This window comes from Fukomys damarensis, unplaced genomic scaffold, assembly GCF_012274545.1.
Source record: "Fukomys damarensis isolate Sample0158 unplaced genomic scaffold, DMR_v1.0_HiC HiC_scaffold_4, whole genome shotgun sequence".
Lineage (NCBI taxonomy): Eukaryota > Metazoa > Chordata > Mammalia > Rodentia > Bathyergidae > Fukomys > Fukomys damarensis.
In genome coordinates, this window is record NW_022900916.1 from 54,181,659 (window position 1) to 54,206,957 (window position 25,299).

Here is a 25,299-nt window from a genome sequence, read left to right on the forward strand (position 1 = left end):
AAAATGAGAATCAAGACCTATTATGTAAAGGTACAGAATCCCAATGATGAATGTAATTGTATTGTATACCTAGATTGTACCAATAACCTCAATACAAGGAAAAAAAAAAAAAAAAGAGGCCCCACAAATCCTTCAAGTACATACTTTGTGCACTGCGGAAAAAAAAAAAAAAGAGGCCCCACAAATCCTTCAAGTACATACTTTGTGCACTGCTGTAAAAACATATCATTCTCTTATATGAAATTTTGCATACAAAAAAGAACCAAAAGCCATAAACTTCTATTCCTAAAACTACACTAATAAAAACTAACACATTTATTCTCCAAGATCAAACTTCTCTGAAAGTAAAAACTTAATATATGAAAATGCATGAAGCATTAGCAATAACATGAAATTATGAAATACATAGTATTATACACTACTTTCTAACCATGTCCTCTGCATTCCAATTTGCAGGACTTACAAGAATTACTTTATGTCTAGAGGTATACAGGTCAGTGGTAAAGCACTTGTCAAGTATGTACAAGGTCTAGGTTCAATTCCCAGCTCCAAAAAGAAAAAATGCTTTAATTACTACACATCACAATAGGAGTCATCCTTCAATATTTCCTCAAACCTCCATTTCAAGAAAAAAATACAATAACAGATATCAAGGTCCATCAACATTTTCTCAGCAATATCACAATATAAGAAGAAAAAAAAGTAAAACTAACTTTTAGAAAGTAGCCTTTAAAGCAATGGAGCAAAGATAAGTTTTTCTGAACAAACAATGATGGCACAACTACACAAAATTATGCACAAAAAAAAAAAAAAACACCTAGACACAGGCCTAGTCCCTTAACAAAAATTATCTCAAAATGGATCACTGACTCTAATGATAAATATAAATTATAAAACTGTTAGAAAATAACATGGAAGAAAATCTAGATGACTAAGGGAGATGAAATGCCTAATAAAGTATTTAAAAGACCGATTTTTGAAAACCTCAGCAGCCAGCCATGGTGGTGCACACCTGTAATCCCAGCACTAGGGAGGCTGAGGCAGGAGGATCACTATGAGTTCAAGACCAACCTGGGCTACATAGTGAGTTCCAGATCAGTCTCAACTACATAGTGAGACCCTGTCTCAAAAAAACTTCAGTGTCATTCAAAAATACAAATAAACACTTAAATGAAATTAGGAAGGCCAGGTACAGTGGCTCATGCCTATATCAGCACTTCAGGGGCTCAGGCAGGAGGATCATCATGAGTTCGACACCAGCCTGGGCTACACAGAGAGTCCCAAGTCCAGCCTGAACTACACAGTGAGATCCGGTCTCAAAAAAAGAAAAAGAAATTAGGAAGAAAATGCAGCATATGAATGAAAAAATTCAGAAAGGGAAAACTGAAAAAGAATCAGAAATCTTAGGGATAAAGAGTTTCATAACTCAGATTAAAAAAAAATTCAGCTGTATGTGTTGGTGCGTGCCTGTAATCTCAGCGGGGGGGGGGGAGTATGAACGTAGCTTGAACAAGATCCTGTTTCAAAACAAAAAAGGACTAAGAATACAGCTCAGTACAAAAGCCCTGAGTTCAGTCCCCAGATCCTCAGGACCAAAACAGAGAACCAAAATAAAAAAAACTTTTTTAATTCAGTTGAGGAAGTCCAGGAAGATGGTGGAGCAGTAAGCAGTAACACTTCAGTCTCTCCAAAATTTGGAATACTGACACTGGAAAATGACAGCTTGGAGAAGACAAGGAGAGAGGTGGATCCTTGGAATGCTGGAAGGATCTGAAGCAAAAACTGAAGCCTACAGAGAAACTGAAGAGACAGACTACAACACAGAAAAAGGTGCAACATTCACTTTCTTCCCAGCTCCTAGCTCATGGCAAGAGAAAGGAAGCTGGAATCTACAGATACACAGTGAAAAAAGGTGACTCTGAAGGCCTCCAGAGAGAAACTCAGCAGTGGAACCCAGCAGTGGATGCTATAAGCTACAACAGCTGGTGAGTGACTCCAGTCCAAGTGATTGCAGTACCACTAGAGAGTGCTCCTGGTCAGATGCCATTTTAAGGAGAGGCCAGCTGAGCCTGAGACTCACTCAGCCTAACTTTCTGAAATGGAAGCATCAGAAATAACAAAAGTAGGACTGGAGATTTAGCTCAGTGGTTCCACTGCCTGCCTCATCAAGTAAGTGCAAGGCCTCGAGTTCAATCCCCAGTACCAAACAAATAAATAAATAAATAACAAAAGCAGATGAAAAAGCATCTAGAAAAAAAAAAGACAGAAATAATTACACATCTAATTAAACAGATGAATACTATAATAAACATGATTAGTGAATCTAGAGTAGATACAAATTGAAAAAAAAAAAAAAAAAACAGAGGAGCTTAGGAAAGGGTCGGAGCCAGGCAATGTGGCATACACCTATAATTCCGGTACTTGGGAGGCTGAGGCAAGAGTATTACAAGAGTATTATAACCAGGGCCAGGCCTGGCTATAGAGTGAGTTCAAAGACCAGCCTGACCTACATAGTAAAATCCTGTCACAAGAAAAAAAAAAAAAAAAAAAACTAAAAAGGAAACAAAATCAGAAACAAGACAAGGATGCTGACTATCACAACTATTGTTCAATATAGTTCTGAAAACATTAGCCAGAGCAATTAGACAAGAGAAAGAAATAAAACAAATATGGACAGGAAAGGAAGAAGTTAAATTATCATTATAGTATTTGCTGATGACATGTTACTCTACATAGAAGACCCCAAAAACTCCACCAAAAGACTCCTATAATTAACAACCAAATTCAGCCATATAAGCAAGATACAAAGTCAACATTCAAAAGTCAATAGCTTTCTGTATACAAATAACAAATTCACTAAGAAATTAGGGAAACAACACCTTTCACTATAGCATCAAAAAAATGAAATACTTAGAAATCAATCTAATGATGGAAGTAAAAGATCTTTACATTCAAAACTACTATACTCTAGGAGTTCGAAGAAAATATGAAAAAAAAAATGGAAAGCTATCCCCTGTTCTTGGATAAGCAGAACCAGTACAGTAAAAATGGACACACTTTCAAAATTGTTATATAGATTAAATGCAATCTCAATTAAAACACCAATAGCATACCTCACAGAATTAGAGAAAAACAATCCTAGAATTCATATGGAACCAGAAGAGACCCAGAGGAACAAAATCAATTCTGGTTAACAAACGAATGGGGAGGGAGTATAACAATCCTGGACTACAAGTTATACTACAAAGCTATTGTGATAAAAACAGCATACAAAGCCAGGGATTTAGATCAGCAGTTCGGTGGCCTGCCTTACAAGCACAAGGACCCCAGTTCAATCCCCAGTACCAAAAAAATAAATAAACAAATAACAACATTATACAAAACAACTCTAGGCACAATTAGCTGCCTCATCTTTGACAAAGAGGCTGAACACCTTCGCTGAAATAAAGATAGCCTCTTTAAATAAAAAAGCTGGGAAAATGGCTTTCTACATACAGAAGATTAAAATTAGACCCATATCTTTCACCATGCAGTGAGCTAAAATGGAAGTTGATCAAAGATCTAAACATAAAAACAGAAATATTTAGTTTGCTGGAAGCTAAGAATAGGTAAAACTCTTAAAGACACAGGTATAGGTAAAGACTTGAACAAAATCCCAACTGCACAGGAAATATTACAAAGTATCAACAACTGGGATCATATTAAATTTAAAAGCTAATTAAAAAGCAAAAGAAACCACTAAAGAGTGAATTGGAAAATAATTTTACCAGCTATTCCTCTGACAAAGGACTAATACCTAAAATATATAAAGAACTAAAAAAAGTCAGATCCCCCCAAATTCAAAGACCCAATACAAAAATAAACATCTGAAATGAAGATACTTCTCAGATGAAGTACAAACAGCAAATAAATACATGAAAATGTTCAACATGTCATTTGAGAAACACAAATTAAAACCACACTGAGATTTCATCTCACTGTAAAAAGAATGGCTAATGGCTATCATCAAAGAATTAACCAATAATAAATGCTGGTGAGGCTAAAGGGAAAAAGGAACCCTTCATCATCATTGGTGAGAGTGTAAACTGATACAACCAATGTGTAAATCACTATGGAGATTCCTAAAAAAACTAAAACTAGAGGTTTCATTTGACCCAGCTAGTCCCCTTCTAGGAATATCCCGAAGAGTTAAAAGCATCATACCACAGTTATATATACATACCCATTTTTATAGCAGCACAACTTACAATAGCTAAATCTTGAAGACAGATAAATGAATAAATAAATGTGGTATTTATATACAACAGAGTACTATTCTGCATAAAAAAGTATAAACAAGTCATTTGTAGGTAAATGACTCCACCTCAAGACCACAATTTTAAATGAAATAAGTAAGATACGCAAGTTAAATATCGCAGTTTCTCTTGTATGAGATACCCTAAGGGTAAACAAGGAGCAAAATGGAGGATATTGAAAAGTAGGAAGAATATGTTCAAATGCAAGAATATGTTCAAATGCAAAGAGGAACAAGGGAAGGGGAAGAGGAAGGGAAAGAAGAGAAAAGGGATTAAAAAACAATGGAAGGAAAAAATGGAACGAAAGAGGGCTGAAGGGAGGGGAGGGGAATGGGAAAAAATAATTAAGATATATTACCTATGGGTACAAATTCCCTATGATGAATGTGAGCAATATGTATGGCAAATATGTACTAATAAAAAATGTTTAAAGTTTGGTTGAAAACTTCAACAAGAGACTTGATCTCTAGTGGAAGAAAGAATATAGGAACCAGAAATAGGTCTTTTGAAATATCACAGACAAATTAAGAAAAAAGAAGAAAAGAAGGGCAAGAAGTGGAAGGGGAAGAGGAAGAAAGGAAGCAAGATTCAAACTTCTTGATTTTAGGGCTGGGGATTTAGCTCAGCGGTTCTGCTGCCTGCCTCTCAAGCACAAGGACCTGAGTTTGCTCCCTGGTACCAAAAAAAAAAGCTATGCCATTTGGGCTGGGGATTTAGCTCAGTGGTGCCACCACCTGCCTCACAAGCTCAAGGTCCTGAGTTTGATCCCCGGTACCGAAAACAAAAAAAAAACAAACTTCTTGATTTTGCCTTATGTTGCCTGGACCCTGTTCTATACTAGCTTGTCCTATACTAGCCTGAGCATCTGGCCTCGTCTACCTTATATTATTACTATTTATTTTCCTGAGTTAATGAAATAGTACAGAATTGTTTAAATAAGTTTTACATTATATGTTCATATGTGATGTATTCTTTGGATGTTGATATAACTTGTGTTCTCTTCTCACAATACAGTGCTAGGTGTTGAACCTAGTACTGTAAATAAAGTGAGTAGATGCTTTCAGAGTCACACTCAAATCCTAGGGCACATCACAGGGAGAAGGCCACTTACTAAAAGAGATTCAAGACAATAGTGGTAGAGCTTTCCATCACAACTGATCTACAAAATTCAACACAAAACCCACAATACCCATAAGAAAACAAGATGCCTCCAAAAATCTCTAAGTGCCCAAAAGCTGATCCAACAGGAGGATGAAATTCCAGGCACATAATTTCTTTTAAAAAACTGATAGTTGAAATGATTGATGAGATCAAAGAACAGAAAAATAAGCAGCTGGACAAATCAATTATCAAAATTATTAATAAGCTCAAAGAAATGCAAACAAGAAGCTAAATGAATTATGGGAAATATGAAAAATCACGTCAGTAAAGAAATAGCAGTTATTCCAGGAAATCCTGGAAATCAAAACTTCAATAGTTAAGTAAAAAACTCAGCTGAATATTGCAGCAGCAGAAAACAAGAATCAGAAGGTAAGATACCAGGGCTTTAAGACGATGTCGATATACTCGAATATTCAGTCAGTAATATAAGGAAAAGAGAACAAGGAATAATGAAAATACACCCAAGAACCCCTAGACAACTTTAAAAAAACAAATTTATTCATCACCTGCCCTGAAGAGGGTATCAAGGTACAGATAATCAAGTAAGAAATCTATTAAAATTATTACAGAAAATTTCCCAAACCTAGGGAAATGGATGCCAAGATTTAAAACCCCAACTAGACATGACCAGAACAGCACTTCTCCAAACACATCAAAATCAAAAGGCCAGAAATTCAGAACAAAGAAAGAATACTAACATCTGTTAGAAGAAGAAAAAGAAGCCAAATCACTTATAAGGGCAAACCTATCAGACTAACAGCATATTCTTCAACAAAAACCTTAACGGTCAGGAGTACATGGAAGGAGGTTTTTTAAGCACTGAAGAAAAATAATTGCCAATCCAGATTACTATAATCCTGCATAGCCATCCTTCAAAATCAAAGGAGATGTAGGGAAGGTGGGATGGGTAGGGGATGGGTAATAAGGGAAAAGAAAAAAATGTGAGATAATGAAAAGATGGAAATAAAGTGTTTGTACATGGGGAGGGGAGGAGGGGGTGAAGGGAGGGCAGGGACAAGAGGAAAAAATGAGAACCAAGACTTGTCATGTAGAGGTACAAGATCCCAACAATGAATGTAACTGTACTGTATACCTAAAATGTACCAGTAAACTCAATTAAAGCTGAAAAAAAAAAAAAGAAAATGAATATGGCGGGGGGACCCATATACAAATCAGTATGGAAATTTCTCAATAAAATGAAAATAGAAATAACATCTGATCCAGCTATACCCGAAAGAATTAAAGATGGCACACCTTAGGGATACATTCATATCTATATTTTTAACAGTACAAGTCACAAGAGCTAAACTGTGAAAATGGCCTAGATGTCCATCAACAGATGAATAGATAAAGACAATGTGGTATAGATACACAACAGAATATTATTCAGCCATAAAGAACAATGAAATGTCCTTTTCATTGGAAATGAATAATACTAGAAGCCATAATGGCAAGTACAATAAGTCAAACTCAGAAAGTTAAATACTGCATCACATGACTTCTCTTATAAGAGAAACCTACAAAATAAAGAAATAAAGTAGAAAAGACTTTTCTGGAAAAAGAAAGGGGTGGGACAAGGAAGGAAAGACGGGGTAATGGCAACAAACAAAATATGTTAAATGTATATACCAGTTTCCCAAAATGTACTTCACCATTCCACATTACTAATATACTCTATTAAAAAAATTAAAGAAATCCTAAGGCTAGATGGACACAGAATAACATATGTCAAGGACATATGTTAATAACATATGTAAATGAAAATAACTACCAACCAAGATCACTACACATACCAAGTCTATCCTCCAGCATCAAAGGAGAATTAAGGACCTTCCAAAAACACGAGACTAGATTTATAAAAGATGTTTAAGGGAGTCCTTAACATACAGAAGTAGAAGAAAGATAAACTACCACCATGATAATAAATAAAGTATAAAACCCAACAGAAGAGATCAAATGAAAAACAGAAAAGAACAAAACACTATAATACAGTCAACCATCAAACCACAAAGACAATTGAAGAAATAAACAAACATGTAAAACAAGTAGAAAAAAAAATCAGCAAAATGATGACCCCATCTCAAAAAAACCAAAAAAACCAGGAAAAAAAAGCAAAAAAAACAAACTTTTGTATTATTATCTGTTTTTCTTTTTGTAAAAATCTTTTTAAAGACTTGTATTCTGAGTAACTACTTTGAGGATAATGATATACAGTTTTAAATACTGTTATTCTCTTATTCTGATATAAAATTTGTTTTATATTTTTATAAAATGAAAAGGGAAAAATAAATAAAAATAAAAATAAAAAGCAGAGCGTGCATAGAAAAAAAATTAGTGAAGTTATGAAGAGAAGAAATCCTTACACTCTTGGTAGGAATGTAAATTACTATGACCACTATTGAAAACAGTACGAAGACACAAAAAATTAAAAATAGAACTACTATACAATCAATCAGCTATCCCGTGTGTGTGTGTGTGTGTGTGTGTGTGTGTGTGTATAAAAATGTGTAATCAGCATACAAAAGAGATGCCTGCATATTCACTTTTATTGTGGCCCTATAACAATAGCTAAGTAAACGAATAAGCCTAGGCAAGCATAAACAGATGAATAGATAAGGAAAATATCTAACACACTCACACCCACAAATGGAATATTCTTCAGTCATAAAAGAATAAAATCCTATCATTGATATCATGAGTGAAATAAGGCAGACACAGAAAGACAAGTATTGATGTTCTGTGTGCCACAGTGCCCAGGTCTGGTGGGATGGGAATGTAGCTATAAGAAAGGTTGAGGGATTTGATCAATCTATGACATATGCTCATTTGGAAGTAACACAGTAAATACCATTAATTTGTACAAATAATATGGATTACTGAGCCAGGTGTGGTGGTACTTGGGAGGCTGAAGCAGGAAGAACAAGAAAAGCTCGAGGCTAGCGTGGGCTACATAGGTAAGTCTAAGGCCAGCCTGAGCTACATGTCTCCAAAATAAATAAATTAAGTAAATAAAGTATTACTAATAATAAAAGTAAATGAAACGTTAAGATTTTAAAGCATTTTAAATTTTCAGATTAGGACTCTTAATCATACTACCAACAAAATTAATTATACAACATAACGATTCACCTAAAGAAATTTTAAAAACTATTCAGTTTCCCTATTTAATAAGTAACATATTAGCTAGCTTTCAAAAATATAGAAACATCACATTCAGAAGTAATTACTTTCCCTTTGCTTATCTTTCTTTCTTTCTTCTTCCATAAAAACGGGACTTTGATTAAAACGAATTTTTCTGGCAGTAAAATGCATAATCATTAGCAAACACTCAAAAGTATTTGAAACTTGAACCATCACAGACAGCTAATGAATTATACAAGAAAAGCTGTTTTACATGACTATACAGACACAATTATTTTTACTTAAGTATTACTACTCAGCTTAATCATCTTATTTGTTACCTTCACTTAAAACGATATTTTATTTAAAAAAAAAAAACTTAGAAAGAATATAGATTTTTCCACTGAGGTATACATCTGAAGTAAGGATCTATTTAGGAACCGTTAACATTTTTCAGCATATCAGTAGGACCAATGAGACACCCTTCAGAAACCTATATTCACTGAGCAATCAATCTACTAGGAAAGAACTCATTCTAAGATAATATCCCCAAGGCCACAAGTCTGTTGAGGACAAGGAAAGGATTCATTCTAAATTTTAAATGGTGCTATTTCCCACTGCACACCCCAAGTCCTAAAGAAAGAAGCTATACAGTAAAGGAACGTGTTACATTTGTAGATATGAAACACTGAAACCATAAGGCATCATCAGCACTCTCAAAATAGATGAGGAACTATATATTCAAATACCTCCAGAAATCAGACACTAACATCAAGTAAGTGGCTTGGGAGAGGAGTGTGGTGATCTATACACTACAGGCCTCGCCAGCTAGAGGGAATTCTATTCAGCTCCTGGATGCTGACTTATTTCTACCTCTTGCCCTTGCTTCTCTCTGTATTTTATGCCTTTTTATTAAACATGTGATACAGGCATTTTTATCAGTAAATCTATTTACCCACAGCTTGCCTGGTGGGTTACTTAAGAGGCTACCACTGAGTTAGTGTAATTTACTACATGATACGCTTCTTCAACTAACTCTAAAAAACATTAGACACGACTGCAGAGTTTCTCTTTTCGAAAAATTTGTCTCAGGTCATCACTCATGGTTCTCAGGTCCAAGTGTTCCCCAGGTCCTCTAGAATGGAGTGCTCATTCCCCAAATTTCCATGACTTCTCCTTCACTTCCCTCAGGTCACTGCTCAACTCTCACCTTACCTCAGAGGACTTTCCTTTCTTTTCTTTTATTAATAAAAATTTCTGTCACTTCCTCAAATGCATCAAACCTTAGCATTTCCTTTATTCCTTGATCTGCTTTATTTTTCTCCATAGTTCTGGCCCAACAGTTATGGCCTAACTGCGTACCTTAACAGTTGTTGGTTTGTTTATAGTTTAACTCCCTAAGCTCCAAAAAGGCATCATTATACCTTCACCATTTGGGAGGAGGGTATAATACCAGAAAGGTGGGTGACGGTGAGGCCACAGAGACTGTTTGTGGTAATCATGGTCTTGACAGGAAAAAATTAACTAGTAAACAAAACTTTACCAGAGAATCCAGGAAAATACTCTCTGAACATCTGAAGCATGTGATCAGAATAACATCACTGGTCATTACAGAAATAAATAATGCTTCCTACTATGAAGTACTAAAAATACACCATAACTTTTGTGACTTGCCTGCCAAAAGCATATAACCTATATATACTCATGGGAAAACACATGAGAAAACCTGATATTAGGAACATTTTACTAAAAAAGAAAGAAAAAGCTATCTTATATTCTTCAATTACCAATGGTGTAAAACACAAAAACTCAGGACTGTTCAAGATTAAAGGTAACCAAATAGACACAACTGAATCAATGCATAATTCTGGATTTTATTTTGTTAGAAATGACAAATATTGTGATAACTAGCAAAACCTAATATAGTCTGTGGATTACATAAGTCCTCCATCAATGCTGATTTCTTGGCTGATAATTACTTGGTCAAGTAAGAGAAAGTACTTGTTATTAAGCAATGCATACAGAGGTATTGGCAGAGAAACAACAATACTATGTCCACAATTAACACTGAAGTGAAAATATTAGTATATGAAAGAAAAGATAAAACAAACATACTAAAATGTTACCTTTAGTAAATCTGACTGAACAATATATGGAAATTATTTGTATTATTCCTGCAATTTTCCCATAAGTCGGAAATTATGTCATAATGAATTTTTGAAGTAAAAATCAAACATTAAAAAGGTTCAAAAATTATGAGGAAAATAATATTTTCAACATACAATTTTCTCAAGAGTGACTCCTATCTCAGATTTCAAAACATGATCTCTGTAAGTTCTCCTTTCGAATTCAAAACTAAAATGTATAACTACAAAAGAAGAAAATATATAGTAGTGACAGACCTAGAGCACAAGTTCTTTACTAATACTGTCTATTGGACTATAACACTCTAGATTTTGTTCCTACTTTTTAAAAATAAATATCATGGAAGAAAAATATAATAACACTGGTGTTTAAAAGATACCATTTGCCATATTAAGATAATCTGAAAAATACATCATAGTTTAAGGATATCACATACATCATACCACTGAAGCATCATGAAATATTAGAGGAAAAAAACCTTAGAATAGTATAAACATAAAAGAACTGGTTTTATTTATTTAAATGTAATGTCAATCACCCATTTCCAAAAGAATAAAAGCAAGGCTGGGGATTTAGCTCAGAGGTTCCACCACCTGCCTTGCAAGGGCAAAGACCTGAGTTCGATCCCCGGTACCAAAAAAAAAAAAAAGAATAAAAGCAAAGCAAAATTACCTTCATGGACTGTAATGCCACAATTGTCACACTGAATTATTTCATCAGCATCCTCACTATTATCTCCGAGACAAACACAGCAAATCAGAATATGGTCCATTTTTTGAGAACTCCAGTTTTGACTCTTCTCAAGAATCAGCGAGTCCTAACATTAAAATATGAGAAAAACCACATTTAAATTAAAAAGTAATTTGAATAAAATTCTCACTATTAATTATTTTTACACTTCCTAATTTGTCGTTATTCCATTCTTTTAATAATTTCAACGTGTGCTATATTAGAGAACCACACATCCTTGTCAAAGGACTAAGCACCTTTTGAATTATTCACTTCTCTGCAAGTTCCATTTTCTCTCCTCTGTGAAATAAAAAACAATGTATGCAAACAACTCCATCTCCTTAGTCATTCTGCTTTTTTTCTTCAAACTAGAAGAAAAAATTAACCCATAAATAATTATTAATTCTATATATGGATTTTAAAAGTGTAAGTGTTCCTACATTTTTGGATCTTTTAATGCTTCCTAAGAAAGACAAGACATACATATATGAAACAGGGAGAAATAAGTTCAAGATCACATATATGCAAGTGTGCATGTAATGGCTGAGTTACAAACTATATTCTATAAGTGCTGAGGAATTCAGAAATTCCACAGTTATCAAATTACTGGATGATACATCAGTGACAGCCTGAACAGGCATAAACAAGTTCAGAAAAATCATGTACATAAGGCTCTAGGTTGTCCAGCTGCTAGAAAAACTACAGTATTCTATTAGGTTTAGCTAGTACAAAGTGGTAATAAAGCTATCTAGCTAGTTGTAAAGGAGAATACATGCATATAAAAGGATAAAATTCAAGAAAGAGAAATATCTTCGTTTTCATTTAATCCTTCTGCACTGTGGATTTAAATTTTAATAAGAAAAGTATTCTTGTCATATTTAATAGATTGAGCTCAATATTACATATAATGAAAGATGTAATTCCACAACTCTGGGAGACTAAGGCAGAAGGATCAAAAGTTCAGTCATAGACTGGGCAACTCAGTGACTAAGCCAGAGCCTGTCTCAAAATGAAAAAAGAAAAATATCTGAAGATGTAGCTCCATGCAAAGATCCTGGGCTCAGTTCACAGTAGCAAAAAACAAAAAGATGGCATGTTGAACCTGACCACATTCAAGAACAAAATAAATTAGTTCCATACCATACATTCATAAAATGTACTTTGATCTATATTTTTACAGTCTCTTCAATTCTACCAATATCCAAAGGAAACATATGGAGCCAACATTTCAATATCAATTTGTAAATGAAACTTGAAAACATCTAAAGATCACAATTAATAATTTTTTCAAATATATTTTGGGTACAACATCAAGAATTACAGCTTATCTGTAAAATAAATCAGAAAAGAATGCAAAAATCAACACAGAGTTAAGGTCATTTTCCTGAGGATTCTAGTGCTTCAAAGGTTTTGCATTTTACTTTTTTTTATTATAAAAACTAGTCTGAGGCTAACAAATAAGTAACAAATATAGCTGAAAATAATACTTTTTAAAAAACATATTTATTTAACTGTACTTTGGTACAATAAAAAAAACAAAAATTTGCCCAGATTTTCAAACCATTAGCCATGCTTCCAAAGTAATAGCATTTGCTGGGCATGGTAGTGCACACTTAAATCCAGTACTTGAGAGGCTCAGGCAGGAGGATCACTGCAAGTTCAAGGCTAGTGTGGGCTACATAATGAGTTCAGGGCCAGCCTGAACTACAAGGCAAAAACCTGCTTTAAAAAAATAATAATAATAAAAATCAAAAGTAATAGCATTTGAATTAAAGTAAAGCACTATTGGGTTCATTCTCAGCTCTCACTAGCTGGTGAACTTTGAAGGTGTAATTTCCTCACAGGTAAAATGAGGATGATAAAAATAACACCTACCTCACAAGGTTACTGTGAGAATAGAATATGTGGCAAGGGTATCTCTGGCACATGCTAGACACTCAATAAATGTTCATTCCTTCTTCTTCATTTCCTCTGCACTACTTCCAGGTAGTACAAAGAGAAATTTGAACTGACAACTTATTACACTGGGATATCGTCCTTAGAACCACAAAAGAAGTGACAAACCTCGACAAACACTAATAATTTAAATATCATCCCAAGTTCAAAAAGACATGTTTTTCTTAATACATCACATCTAGGTTAAACAATTCACAGACTAGGAAGCAACCCTGCAAACTACCAAAATTTGACAATCAAGAGACCACTTGACTTAATAGACTGCGCTGACATTTCTCTGGTGGAATTAAACTATCCAGCCCTGGAAAGATAGTTTGCCCATAGGTGAAACAATATCCTTGGGTCAGAAAAAAATAGCATCAATGGTCAGCCCTAATTCCTCTATTTTCTTATTTTGCTCAGAAAAACAGCAAATGTCTAAATTCTATCTCTACATCAATCTCTCTAAATATTATCACTTAGAGGCTAAGAAAACCAAACTAACTGGTATTTCTGAACCTCTGATCCCACCACATGAAACTCTTACTAGAACTGTAAGGCAAAGAGGGAAATGTGCAACACTATGTCCCTATATGATTCCCTTATAAGGCTGGCAGAAAATGCTTCAATGGGAAATTTAAACACATTCTTTGAAAAACGTACTTTTCTATAACAAACAAACATAGGTTTAAGCATACTTATGATCAAATGAATATAAGATCCAATTTGTTACCAATTTTTGTTAGCATATTTCTGAAAATATCTATCACCTTTCAAAAGAAAATAGTTAAGCTAAAATTCTTAAAATAAAATTTTTAAAATACTGCTTTATATAAAAGTCAAGAAAACGAGTTTTGAACGACAAGAGGATATCACCTAGGAAATAACTAGGATAGTAAATGGAATCTAATATTATTATTAGGATAACAGATTACTACAGTAATAAATCAGTGAATACTTATTTCATTTTATCACTTGGAAAAAGAAAGTCTTAATCCCACAAATGTTAATATTGTCCAGTGTTTTTCAATGGGCTCTAAAATGTTTAGCATTCATCAATACACGTATTCCACAGAGACGACTGCAAGTAATATATAAAATGGGCTAAATTTTACCAATGTTTGTGATTAATGGGAGGAAATTCCAACACACTTCTATAAAACAAGCCAGAGTTAAATGAGAAAAAAAAATTAATGTACCAATAAGTCTTCCTTTGAGCTTCTGAAGTTTAAAATAATTTTTGTTTTGTTTTTTTTTTGATACAATGTCTTATACAGTTCACACTAGAACTCACTATGTAGCCCAGCCTGGCCCCAAACTCACGGTGATCCTCCTGTCTCAGCCTCCTGAAGGCTAGTATTACAGACATGTGCCACCATGCCGAGCTCTCTGTTTCATATTTATAAAACTACATTTTCAGCTATCCCTACTACAAAGTGATGTTTAAAGCTTAACAGAACAATAAAACTTCAAATATATTCAACTATATACTTATTAGCTATCTTTAGTAATTATCACTAGCTAAACAGAAAATTCAAGATATAAACATTGGCCACCAAGCAACAAAAAGATTAACTTGTCATTTTTTTTACAAAAACCAATCATATGAAAATTTAGAAATATAAGTAACAGTAGATACTGATTAGTTTTTAATTAAATTTTCATATCTAGTTTTAAGTAGAATTAGAATAATCAAAAAATATTGATGATATTGAAGATGTGAATAATACAGTCATCAGTACAAACAGGTATCAAACTTCTAGGTGGTGTTATTCTGGGGAAAATTAACTTGTCATAAATTCTTCTATTTGGTTACTTTTATAAAGAGTGCTTTAAAATCTTCTTCCTGAAATGTCTTTGTAACTATTATCCTAAACACAGTCTCACTGGTGTGGTTTAAAAAAATAAATAGCACATGTGGTCTTTAAGTGCATCATAAAGGTTAGCCTAAAACTCTGAAGCAGTATGTTATGAACAGATAATATATATACATTTTATGTGGCAAATTTCTAAACATAGGCATGTGTCCTCCAAACCTCAGCATAAATCTAATCCACACTGCCTCTATCATTAGCTAGACTACTTTTATGAATGTCAGCCTAATAAAAATGAAGCAAGGAAGTTACTCAAAAGTAAACATTCAACAGATACAGAATATTAAATGCTATAAAAATCAACTGAATATGTCGAAATTAGAACAGTAAACTTTGCATTTCCGTATTTCTGATTCCCCAAAGTAACAATAATATGGAACAGCTTGTGCTATACCATTAAAAAATACTACATTATATTCTTAATGCTGTTTCCTTTATTTAAAGATAGGAATTAGGATGGCACTGGAGGCAGGCAACATTCTTCATAGGAAAGTGGGCAACCGAAAAGCTAATCAGTATTTGTAATACAAACTATAAACTGTTTCATCTCTACTGGCATATGACTACTGATAGCTTGCTATAAATTTTGGTTAAAAAAAACAAAACAAAACAAAACAAAAAAACCAAACAATTTTTCATGGAATGTAAAGTAGATAATCACTGCTATAAAATATTTGTAAATAGAAAAATGTGAAAGAACAAATAAAGCATAAAGAGGAAAATCTATCAGTTTAAGGTACTTCAAGATAGAAAAAAATAATAGTAAGTGGTAAAGAAGTAAATTTTGACGATAAACACATTAACAGAAATGACAGATTATAGTTCCACATGTGATGTAATAGATACATCTACATGTACGACAACAACTCAATCTTTTGAAGAAAAACATATACATAAACACAGAGACAGACACGGATGTGTTTTTTTTTTTGGTACTGGGGATCAAACTCGGGCCCTTGTGCTTGTGAGGCAGGCAGCAGAACCACTGAGCCAAATCCCCAGCCCGACACAGATGTGTTTGACTGAAGAAGAGTCTTGCACGCTGGCATCTCTGGACCAAAAGGACAAACCTAACTTTCAGTAGTAGAACTTCAAGTGGAAGAACTGGGCCATTACTGTAGTTTTATTATGGCAAAGTTTGTTCTATGATGGAAACTTTTTCATTTCTTTGTAGAGACACTTCTTTCACTAAATAAATATAAACAAAAGTTTATATTTATTCCCATACATCTACAGCAAAGATTTGGTGACTACACTGATGATGAGTGCTACAACTGGTAAAGGAATTAAAAACTTTAACATGAATCTGAGTTTATTACGCTATTGTCCTGCTCCAAAGTATTCTAAAACTCTACAATTTTATGTGGATATGGAAAAATGGTGACCCAAATTTTCCAAATCAACTCAGCATCATTCAGCAGTGCTTTGAATAATCAGGATAAAGGAAAAAAAAGAGTAACGGAAAGCATTTATGATTTACCAAATCTATAGATAGGAAAATATTTCTCGAGGACGGAGACTGTGAGTTCCTTGAGAACGGTGATAAGTGGTAAGTACTCAATAAAGGTTTGCTGAATAAATGTTACATTTAGGGCATTCATTTACTCCCAGAGTTAAACAGGATTTTAAGGAAGCCACTTAATATAATGAGTAGAGTGGTTTAGAGAATTCCCTTTTCCCCAGACAGACAGAGATCAGAAAAATTGGGTTGATCTACCTCATTACTCTTGCTTTGAGATAGTGTCAGGCTATCATTGGTTAGCTCCTCATCATCAGCACTGTTTCTGCTAAGAACTTTACTCTTCTTCTTCTTGCAACCCCCTTCGCTAGCAGGACTGCCATGGTCTTCATCATGGCCTTCATCGTTCTCATCTTCATCACTCCCACTCCCCTCATCTTCATCATCCTCATTGTCCCCATCACTTCCCTCTTTCTGGGATGCTGATCTCCCTTTTCTCTTCACTACAGTAGGTCGCCAGTCATTGTCATCCTCACTGTCATAGTCATCCATGTCATTGAGCTCTTCCATGGACACAAAATCCAAAAGTGGTCGGTTTCGACGCAGATTCCATTTTTTTGGCTCACTGACTTGTTCCTCTATGGTGGTTGTCGTAGTGGGGGCAGAAGGGGATGTGCTGGCAGCAGGAGGGCTTGCAGCTGGTGCAGTGGCAGCTGCTGAAGCAGCCACATTATCAGATACTGTTGCTTTTTCTTTTTCCTTCTCTCTTTCCTTCTCTTTTTCTTTCTCTTTTTCTTTTTCCTTCTCCTTTTCTTTTTCCTTCTCCTTCTCCCTTTTCTTTCTAGGTCTCTCTCCATTTTCTTCTTCCTCCTTCTTTTCCATTTTGATTAACTGTTTGTCGGATGACAGTACTTCCTCTTCTGAAGAATTTTTAAGTGGTTCCTCTTTTACTTTAATATCTTCATTCAGTTCTTCCTCTAATATATTTTCTTCAGAATCACTACAGGAACCTTCTCCACTGTCCTTTGAAGGATCTTCACTTCCATTACCACTCCCTTCAGAATCTGTTAAAAATATGAGAAAAAAAAAACCACACATATGTATATACATACACACACACACACACAACGCTGACACAAATGAAACCACCAAAATTTGTGAATAACTTGCAAAACAATATAAACAACTTTAAGTCAAAGAATGGTAGACACTCCCGATCTGACTAAATAAACCAATGAAGTTGATATAATGGTTTAATTCAATATAGCACTAATGAAGATGAAAATATATATATATATAACTAAATTAAAATATATTTTTAAAAGAAGAGCACTATTTTGTGTCATACAGCTCATGCTCTATCTGGTATCTTGAGGCAACTTGTTTCTGACAGTAAATTGGCATTTTCAAAAACTGAACACTTGATTTTAACTTGCTGATAATACAGAAAAAAATTCTATTTTTACATCTTCCTTTTATAAACCATATGGACTTACAAGTAATGAGTCACATCCAAAATAAGATAAATCTGCTCCCCTAAAAACTGTTTCATTAATTTTAATCTTAACCTACCAAAATAAGCAGAAATATTTATGATAATCAACTGGTGCCACATTTCTAATATACAAAATCAATGTTAGATCAAATACACAGGCGAGAACAGATAATGGCAATGGCACAGAAAGTGGAAGATACAAGAGAAGCTATCAGTTTTCTTGCTTATTAGGATACTATTCATATTAATAAAAGAGTCACGTACACTTACGAAACTTCTAGGTAATAACAACTATAGGCCCTAAAGTTGAAGAACTTGAAGAAGTAATGAATACATCTTGGAAATCAAAAGCAACAGTAGTTACTGAAAAGACAGACTGTAGACAATGAAGAGCTTATGCAGGCCTATTTCTAGAAAGCTTCCTCCATTCCTGCCTATGGCAGCCAAGTCTTCAATCCAACACTACTCAGTAACCTTCCAGGCCTTCCTTATGCACAATCAAACAAATAAAAATTGAAAATATTTGGAAGGATAAATGGGAGTACAGGAAAAATGGGGACTAAGATTTTACACCAATAGACAAACCTATAGGAAAATGAGAAAAGGGTAATGATTAAAACAGTGAAGTAGTATTTTTCTACCATGTTAATTTCTATGGACTCTACTTCCCTTAACTTCTCTAATTAACTAGCAACTGGTGTGGTGGCAGCTGAAAAAAGTCATAACAAGTATGTGCTATCTAAAGCACTTCAGAAATCTTACACAAATGACTGGTAATAAAAATATTTTACAAGTTAAATCATATAAAAATTAAAAACTAACAATCAGTAGATGTTGGCCAACCCTATGAAATCAATGTCAATCTCAAGAGCATATGTACGCACTGCTTACTCTGAAGTATTCAGAAAAAAACATTTCCATCCGAAACAATCTTGCACTGGTCAGCAGGCAATAATGAAGGTCAACAATTCCCTACCTAAAAACTTTCAAACCAGATGTTTCAAAATTCAGAATTATTTTAGAAGAGTAGCACAGTATATTACACTAACACCCCCAATGACATCTATGGTATCATTCTATGGTACCATCAACAGTATTTCTGAAGTGGAAAGCATAAATATTCAACAACCTATGAGAAGTACTACAAATAAACTGCCAGTTCTAGTCAGGTCTTGCTAGATACTGAATTTTTGCCAAACTTAGGAAATATTTTTTGGATTTCTGACTTCCTTGAATTTCGAAGAGTGTGGCACCATTATCATTCACAAACAGGTGAACTGTTTCCACTTCAAGAGTTCTATAAATCATTAAGAACGTTTTCATTTTTCAAACTACTCATAATTAAACCCAAAAGAGTCAGAAAAATCATCTCTGGTTAAAAAAAAAAAATAAGAATTTCTATATAAATAATTAATAAGCGAGCTGACTTAACATTTCAAAGGTAAAGAAGGATCTCTTATACACATGACTAAAATATATTTTAACACAAGCTATACTATAATTAAGAGAGCTAGAAGATGGGGATAAAAGAAAAGGTACTTTTCTTCTAGATCAATTTTCTAGAAGTATTTTTCCAATCAGATCTGAATAGCAGATACAAAAGTATAAGATTACCTGGAGCAGAAGTATGGGTACCTAAAAAAAGTGAGACCAACTTTGTCATTACTTGGTAAATTTTACAAAATGTCAAGGATTTTTGATTTTTGTTTTTGGTTTCCATTGCCAAAGTCAATTAATTAATTTTAAATGCAGAAGTATGGTAGTTTCCTTAATTCTATTTTGGTCTTATGATTATTGTGATTAGACAGCTTTTATATTCCCCAGAACTAGGACTAAACGCAGGGCCTCACACACGCTAGGCAATGAGCTATTACTCCAGCCCTTTCTAAATTTTAAACAGGATCTGAATAAACTGCTAAGGCTAGCTTTGAATTTGAGATCCTCCTGTTTCAGCCTCTAAATACCTATGATTATTATAAGTACGCACTACTATGCCCTGGCCCCACAGTGTAATTTTTTTTTCATGTGTGTTACTAAGACTTGAACCCAAGGCCTTTGCACTGAGTTACATCCCAGCCCTTTTTTAATTTTTTTTTTGAGACAGTATCTCACTAAATCACTAAGTTACTTCCTGAACTAGAACTTGCAAGCCTTCTACCTCTGCAATTCAGAGGGTTAAGACTACTGTTATGCACTACCATATCTGGCTTGAAAACAATTTTTTAAATTAATTTAAATATTTTACATTGGTTTGTTACTACAAGAACATGAACATTTTCCACAAATCCAAATCCTAGTAGCTTGCCAAATCCTTTATTCATCAAATATATCATACTATTCATACTCAAACTATAGGGGTCACACATATACTAAATTTTACCTTTCTTTGATCTCTGAAAAATAACTACATCTGATTAGTTAACACTTCTTTTTAGAATATATGCACTTGAAGAATGGAGAAAAACAGTGTTTATATCCATAGCTAGATAATAATGAGAAAACAATGTCTTTAGCTACCTACATTTTTACAGGCTAAAATGAAAAACACTCCTATTACTGTACTACAAAATCAGAGAGTACACCACATTCCAAATCTATCATCTCTATACCCTGAAAAGATGTGGAGAAAAGAGTTGAGAAATGAGTCAGATATTTCAAATAAAGCTATCTTAGGCAATTTCAAATGTAAAATAAACTTTGTTATATTAAAAAAACAAAATTGAAATAATACTTCTATCTGGTTAAATAAAAGGTAAACCTCTCAAACACACAATACATCAGAATCTCTCCAAGAAAAAGCTATATCAATTAACAGGCAGTAAAGAACTTTTAGTTACAGAAAAGAATCTCTTCACAATATTTGATAAATAAAAATTAATGTAACTAATAACACCCATCACCACCATCATCAACAATGCTTAAGTTTTCCCCAGGATAAATATGAAACAACAAAATCATGATTCAATTCAATTTATGTTAACTTTACAAAATAAGATTTTTTTCATCAATTTCATCAAATTTAGTTGTTCTATTAATTGATACAATGCAACAAAGATTAGTAGGTACCATATATACATAAGAGATAACAAATCATTAACCTACTGTTTATTCAGAGTTATCATCTTGGAGATATATTTGACTACTCACATGTATCTCTTAATCAGCCAGTCCGGTCAACATGACTCATTCTGTCTTCTGATTCTAGTTCCACCCTGTCATATTTTCTGGGTAAATCTAAATCAGTAGCTCTCCAGTAGGGACAAATTTTCCCCCAAAAGACATGCACCAATGTCTAGTACCACTGAAGACAATGGTCACAAGATGGGGACAGCCAGGGGGAGTAGGTACACACATCTAGTAGACAGAGATGGTGCTAAATATTCTATTATGTGCAGAACAAGCCTCCACAACAAAGAATTATGCAACACAATATACCAATAGAGCTGAGATTGAAAAACCCTCATCTAGTAATAAAAGCTCTCTCAATTCTCAATAAAAATTGAGGAACTACTGATTTCACATTATACATAAAAGATAAAAACTATTTTCACTTTTATAATGTTCTAAAAACAGAGGCTTATAATTATTAACTTTGTTTAATCCCTTGCCACTCTTAATGGTAGGTCCTCCTTTAGCATTTTGATTTTTTTTTTCTATTTTATCATCTGAGAAGCACATGTGTAAAATTATGCTTATCTACTAGGATACTGATAATCTTTTGATGTTTTCTATATGTATCCTCTAAGCCTTACAAAAACACAAAAAGTTTTACAGTCAAAATTTCAGACTTCAAAATGATGATATAAAGAAACTAATGTACACAATAACTGAAGGCCACCAATCTATCCATTTTAAGTTCCAAGGAAGTCAGCAGTCCATTCAATATGTCATTTCTAGAGGTCAGGCTGAAAGAAGATATGATCAAACAGATGTTTAGCTATTTCTCCACTTCTAGTTTAACTTTCAGTTTATAAGGTAGGCTGGGATCCCATAACTTCAACATGTTTGAAAACCAGTTATAAATCTAACAGCTTATTTCCTACAAGAGTCCAAGTAAACATACTTACCTCAGACAACAGAAAAGATTCAATAGGAAACACTAGTAATATAGAGGAAAACAACATCTCTGCTGTGGGGAACACCAATGTTTCTCAATCAAAATATGGAAAATATGACCAAATTTCTTTGACTATTAATCAGTTTAAATAAAATCATTTTCTGCTAATTTCCCTTTTACAATAGCATACCAAGAACTACAAAAATAAATTTGTGATTTTAGGCCTTAGGTTAACATAAAATCCTCAAGGGCGAGGGTGATAAACTGTAAATGCAGCAGACTAGGTATTATATGACAACAAGTATAGAAAGTTATGTATTTTTTGATGTTTTTATATATCAGCCTAACAAAACTCATCCTATCAATAATAGTACTTTTCAACTATGACTCAGATTTAAGGTCAGGAAGCTCTACTTAGCCTGATACCATAAATTATTTTGATGGGGTGTTTTATATTTGTATCATTAGATTGTTTTATCCATTATAAAAAAAAGTATTGTCGGTTAATAATTCTTGGACAAACAAAAGGAAAAAAATGTCCATAAAATAAGAATTTGTCACAGAAGTAATGTTAGAATACTTAAAGTAAGTTTTGCACTTTATCCCACAACAATATTCAAAAATATTCAAAACAGCTAAGGCCTATTTTTGTTCACAACCCTATTAACAAATCAAAATTACATTCCAGCCAGGAGTATTCTTATCGGTTGAGGTCTTCTCCACTAAAACTTAAGACTTTTGAATTTTACCTATCCTCCCCCTTCCTTTCCCTTCTTTGAAAACAACAAGTATCACTAAATAGAGATAAAGAACTGAGATGCAAAGGTTGAAACAGTTAATCAAAATAAACATAAATTTTTGATTACTGGGAGTGAACTCAATTAGTAACCACAATACCCAAGTAGTTTTAGTTTAAGATTACATCTAACCACTCTTAAAATCTGATACTGAAGACTATAAATTCTGGAGTCAATTACAGTGGACCCAAAAATGTCTGAGTGAACTCATGCAAATTCTTTAAACTGAGTACCTCCGTCACCTATAAAATAGTATCTCCTTTATTGAATTATTGTAAAAGTTAAATGAGATTATGCAAACAAAAGTTTCCAATAAATCATAATACAAATTCTGTTTACTGATGTTATTAAAAGCAATAGTAACACGATACAACCTAATTTTATCTTTATCATCCCTAGCAGGGAAAAAAAAACAAAAACAAAAGAGAATCAAGAGAGACAACTAAGTAGACCAAAATCTCTGAAGGATACTTAAAAACTGTCAGATATGCCAGGAATTTATGTCAGTGGTTCCAGTGCCTGCCTTGCAAGCACAAGGATCTGAATTCGATTCCTGGTACCAAAATAAATAAATAAAAACTGTCAGATGGGCTGGAAATGCACCCTACAGGTAGAGCTCTCACCTAGCATGTAAACCCTTCATTCCTTGCCTAACCCAGGGTTCCATCACTAGCACTGAAAGGAAAATGAAGTTGTAAAAGTGATGAAATGTGTAAGGCTTCAATTTTTTGGCAAAACTAAACTTCCCCAAAAGGGGAGGCAGAAATACTAATGATTTTTATTGTTCATGTGTTCACCAGGGTTTTTCATACGAAATATTTTTTTTAATTTTTTGAGATGGAGTCTCACTACGTAGTTGAGACTGACCTGGAACTCCCTATGTAGCCCAGGCTGGTCTCGAACTCACAGCGATCCTCCTGCCTCAGCCTCCTGAGTCCTGGGATTACACCTATGCGCCACCACGCCCGGCCTTATATGAAATATTTAAACATAATTAATTTCAATTCAATCTCAATTAAAAACTTTATATATTATTATATACATGAGATATACTTAGCATTTTTGCTTTCCAATTTAATATGTGAATGTATGACCTCTTAAAATGTGGTTTTAAAAACACTAAAATTAAGGAGTAAGCATACTTTATTAAGAGAGCTAACAGACAAAAAGCAAATTCCCCTCACAAGGTGCAGAGTGAGTTGAAAAGAGCAAAACACTGATCAGGGTATTCATGATGCATAATACGCTTAGAATATTCTACCACAGGGTATCTCTTGACTTCTTCCACTGTGAAATAAGCACAAATATATCTCAAAATGCAGAATAGAGGAAATGTTTTTGTAACTTCCGAAAAAAATCCTTCCCTGCTTGCTAATTATTTGAGTTAGTATCAATGAAAACAGAAGTAATGATAGAATCTAGTGACAGGATCTTAGGGAAGTGTTCAAAATCAAATGGATAAAATAAAGTTTGTTTTTTCACTTTAAATCGGCATCTTAATCAAAACCGATTCTTAAAAAGAGAAAGAGAAGTATAAAAACAAGCGCAACTCCAGAAAGGTGGGAAAGGGCAAAAGAAAGGAAACCTTTACCTGAAGCATCTCCAACTTTAAAATCACTGTCATCTGAACTATCATAATCGAGAGCTTCTAGAAGAGAAGCTGCCAGAGGCTTCACCTGCCTCCTCTTGGAGCTGCGATCCACTGTTAAAGAGAAAAACATTTACATCGTCATTCACAAGCACACCAAACACCGGAGAGCTGTGATGCTGAGGGAAGAAGATAAAGATGATCTCGTGCAGACAATCTGTGTAACAGAGGTCTCAGCCAAAGGCGTCCGGGAAAGGTTTGGGTGGGGACGGGGAACAGCTGCAGCCCCGGGAGTGCAGCCGATGCCAACTCAAGTGGGCCAAAATCCACGCTGAACCTCTCCTTGCATCTCTTATGGAGATGTTTCTGAGGCTCCCTTTTAATCCCTAAATTTGACATTGCAACAGTCAATAGAAAACGCAAAGCCCCAGGGAGTTAAAAGCAGCGGGGTGTAGATCCGCACACCTCGGAGAGGTAGCGCCCACTCAGCGCCGCTTCCCACGGGTCCCACCCACCCTTCCCACCCTTTGAAATGGACTCTCCCCACCGAGGCCTCGGATACACTTACTAAGGAATCCGTCGTTTGGAGGACACCTAAGGAGAAGCTGCGGGAGCCCGCCGAGGTCAGGGACTAGGACCGCGAA

At 34.2% G+C, this 25,299-nt stretch overlaps 1 protein-coding gene across 5 annotated transcripts in view; it reads right to left on the bottom strand.

Moving 5' to 3' along the window:
• Phf14 (PHD finger protein 14) overlaps positions 1 to 25,299 on the bottom strand; it is a 278,273-nt gene extending 252,974 nt beyond the window's left edge. For 4 of the 5 annotated variants that reach the window (XM_010610531.2, XM_010610529.3, XM_010610530.1 and 1 more), the window contains exons 1-4: positions 25,224 to 25,293; positions 24,659 to 24,769; positions 16,977 to 17,782; positions 11,394 to 11,538 (exon numbers count right to left, since the gene is read on the bottom strand). In XM_010610531.2, the coding sequence (XP_010608833.1) occupies positions 11,394 to 11,538; positions 16,977 to 17,782; positions 24,659 to 24,769; position 25,224 (1,063 nt within the window). In that variant the 5' untranslated portion in view covers positions 25,225 to 25,293. Of the gene's footprint in view, positions 1 to 11,393; positions 11,539 to 16,976; positions 17,783 to 24,658; positions 24,770 to 25,223 lie in introns of all 5 variants that reach the window. The other variant, XM_033758255.1, reaches the window with a different exon arrangement.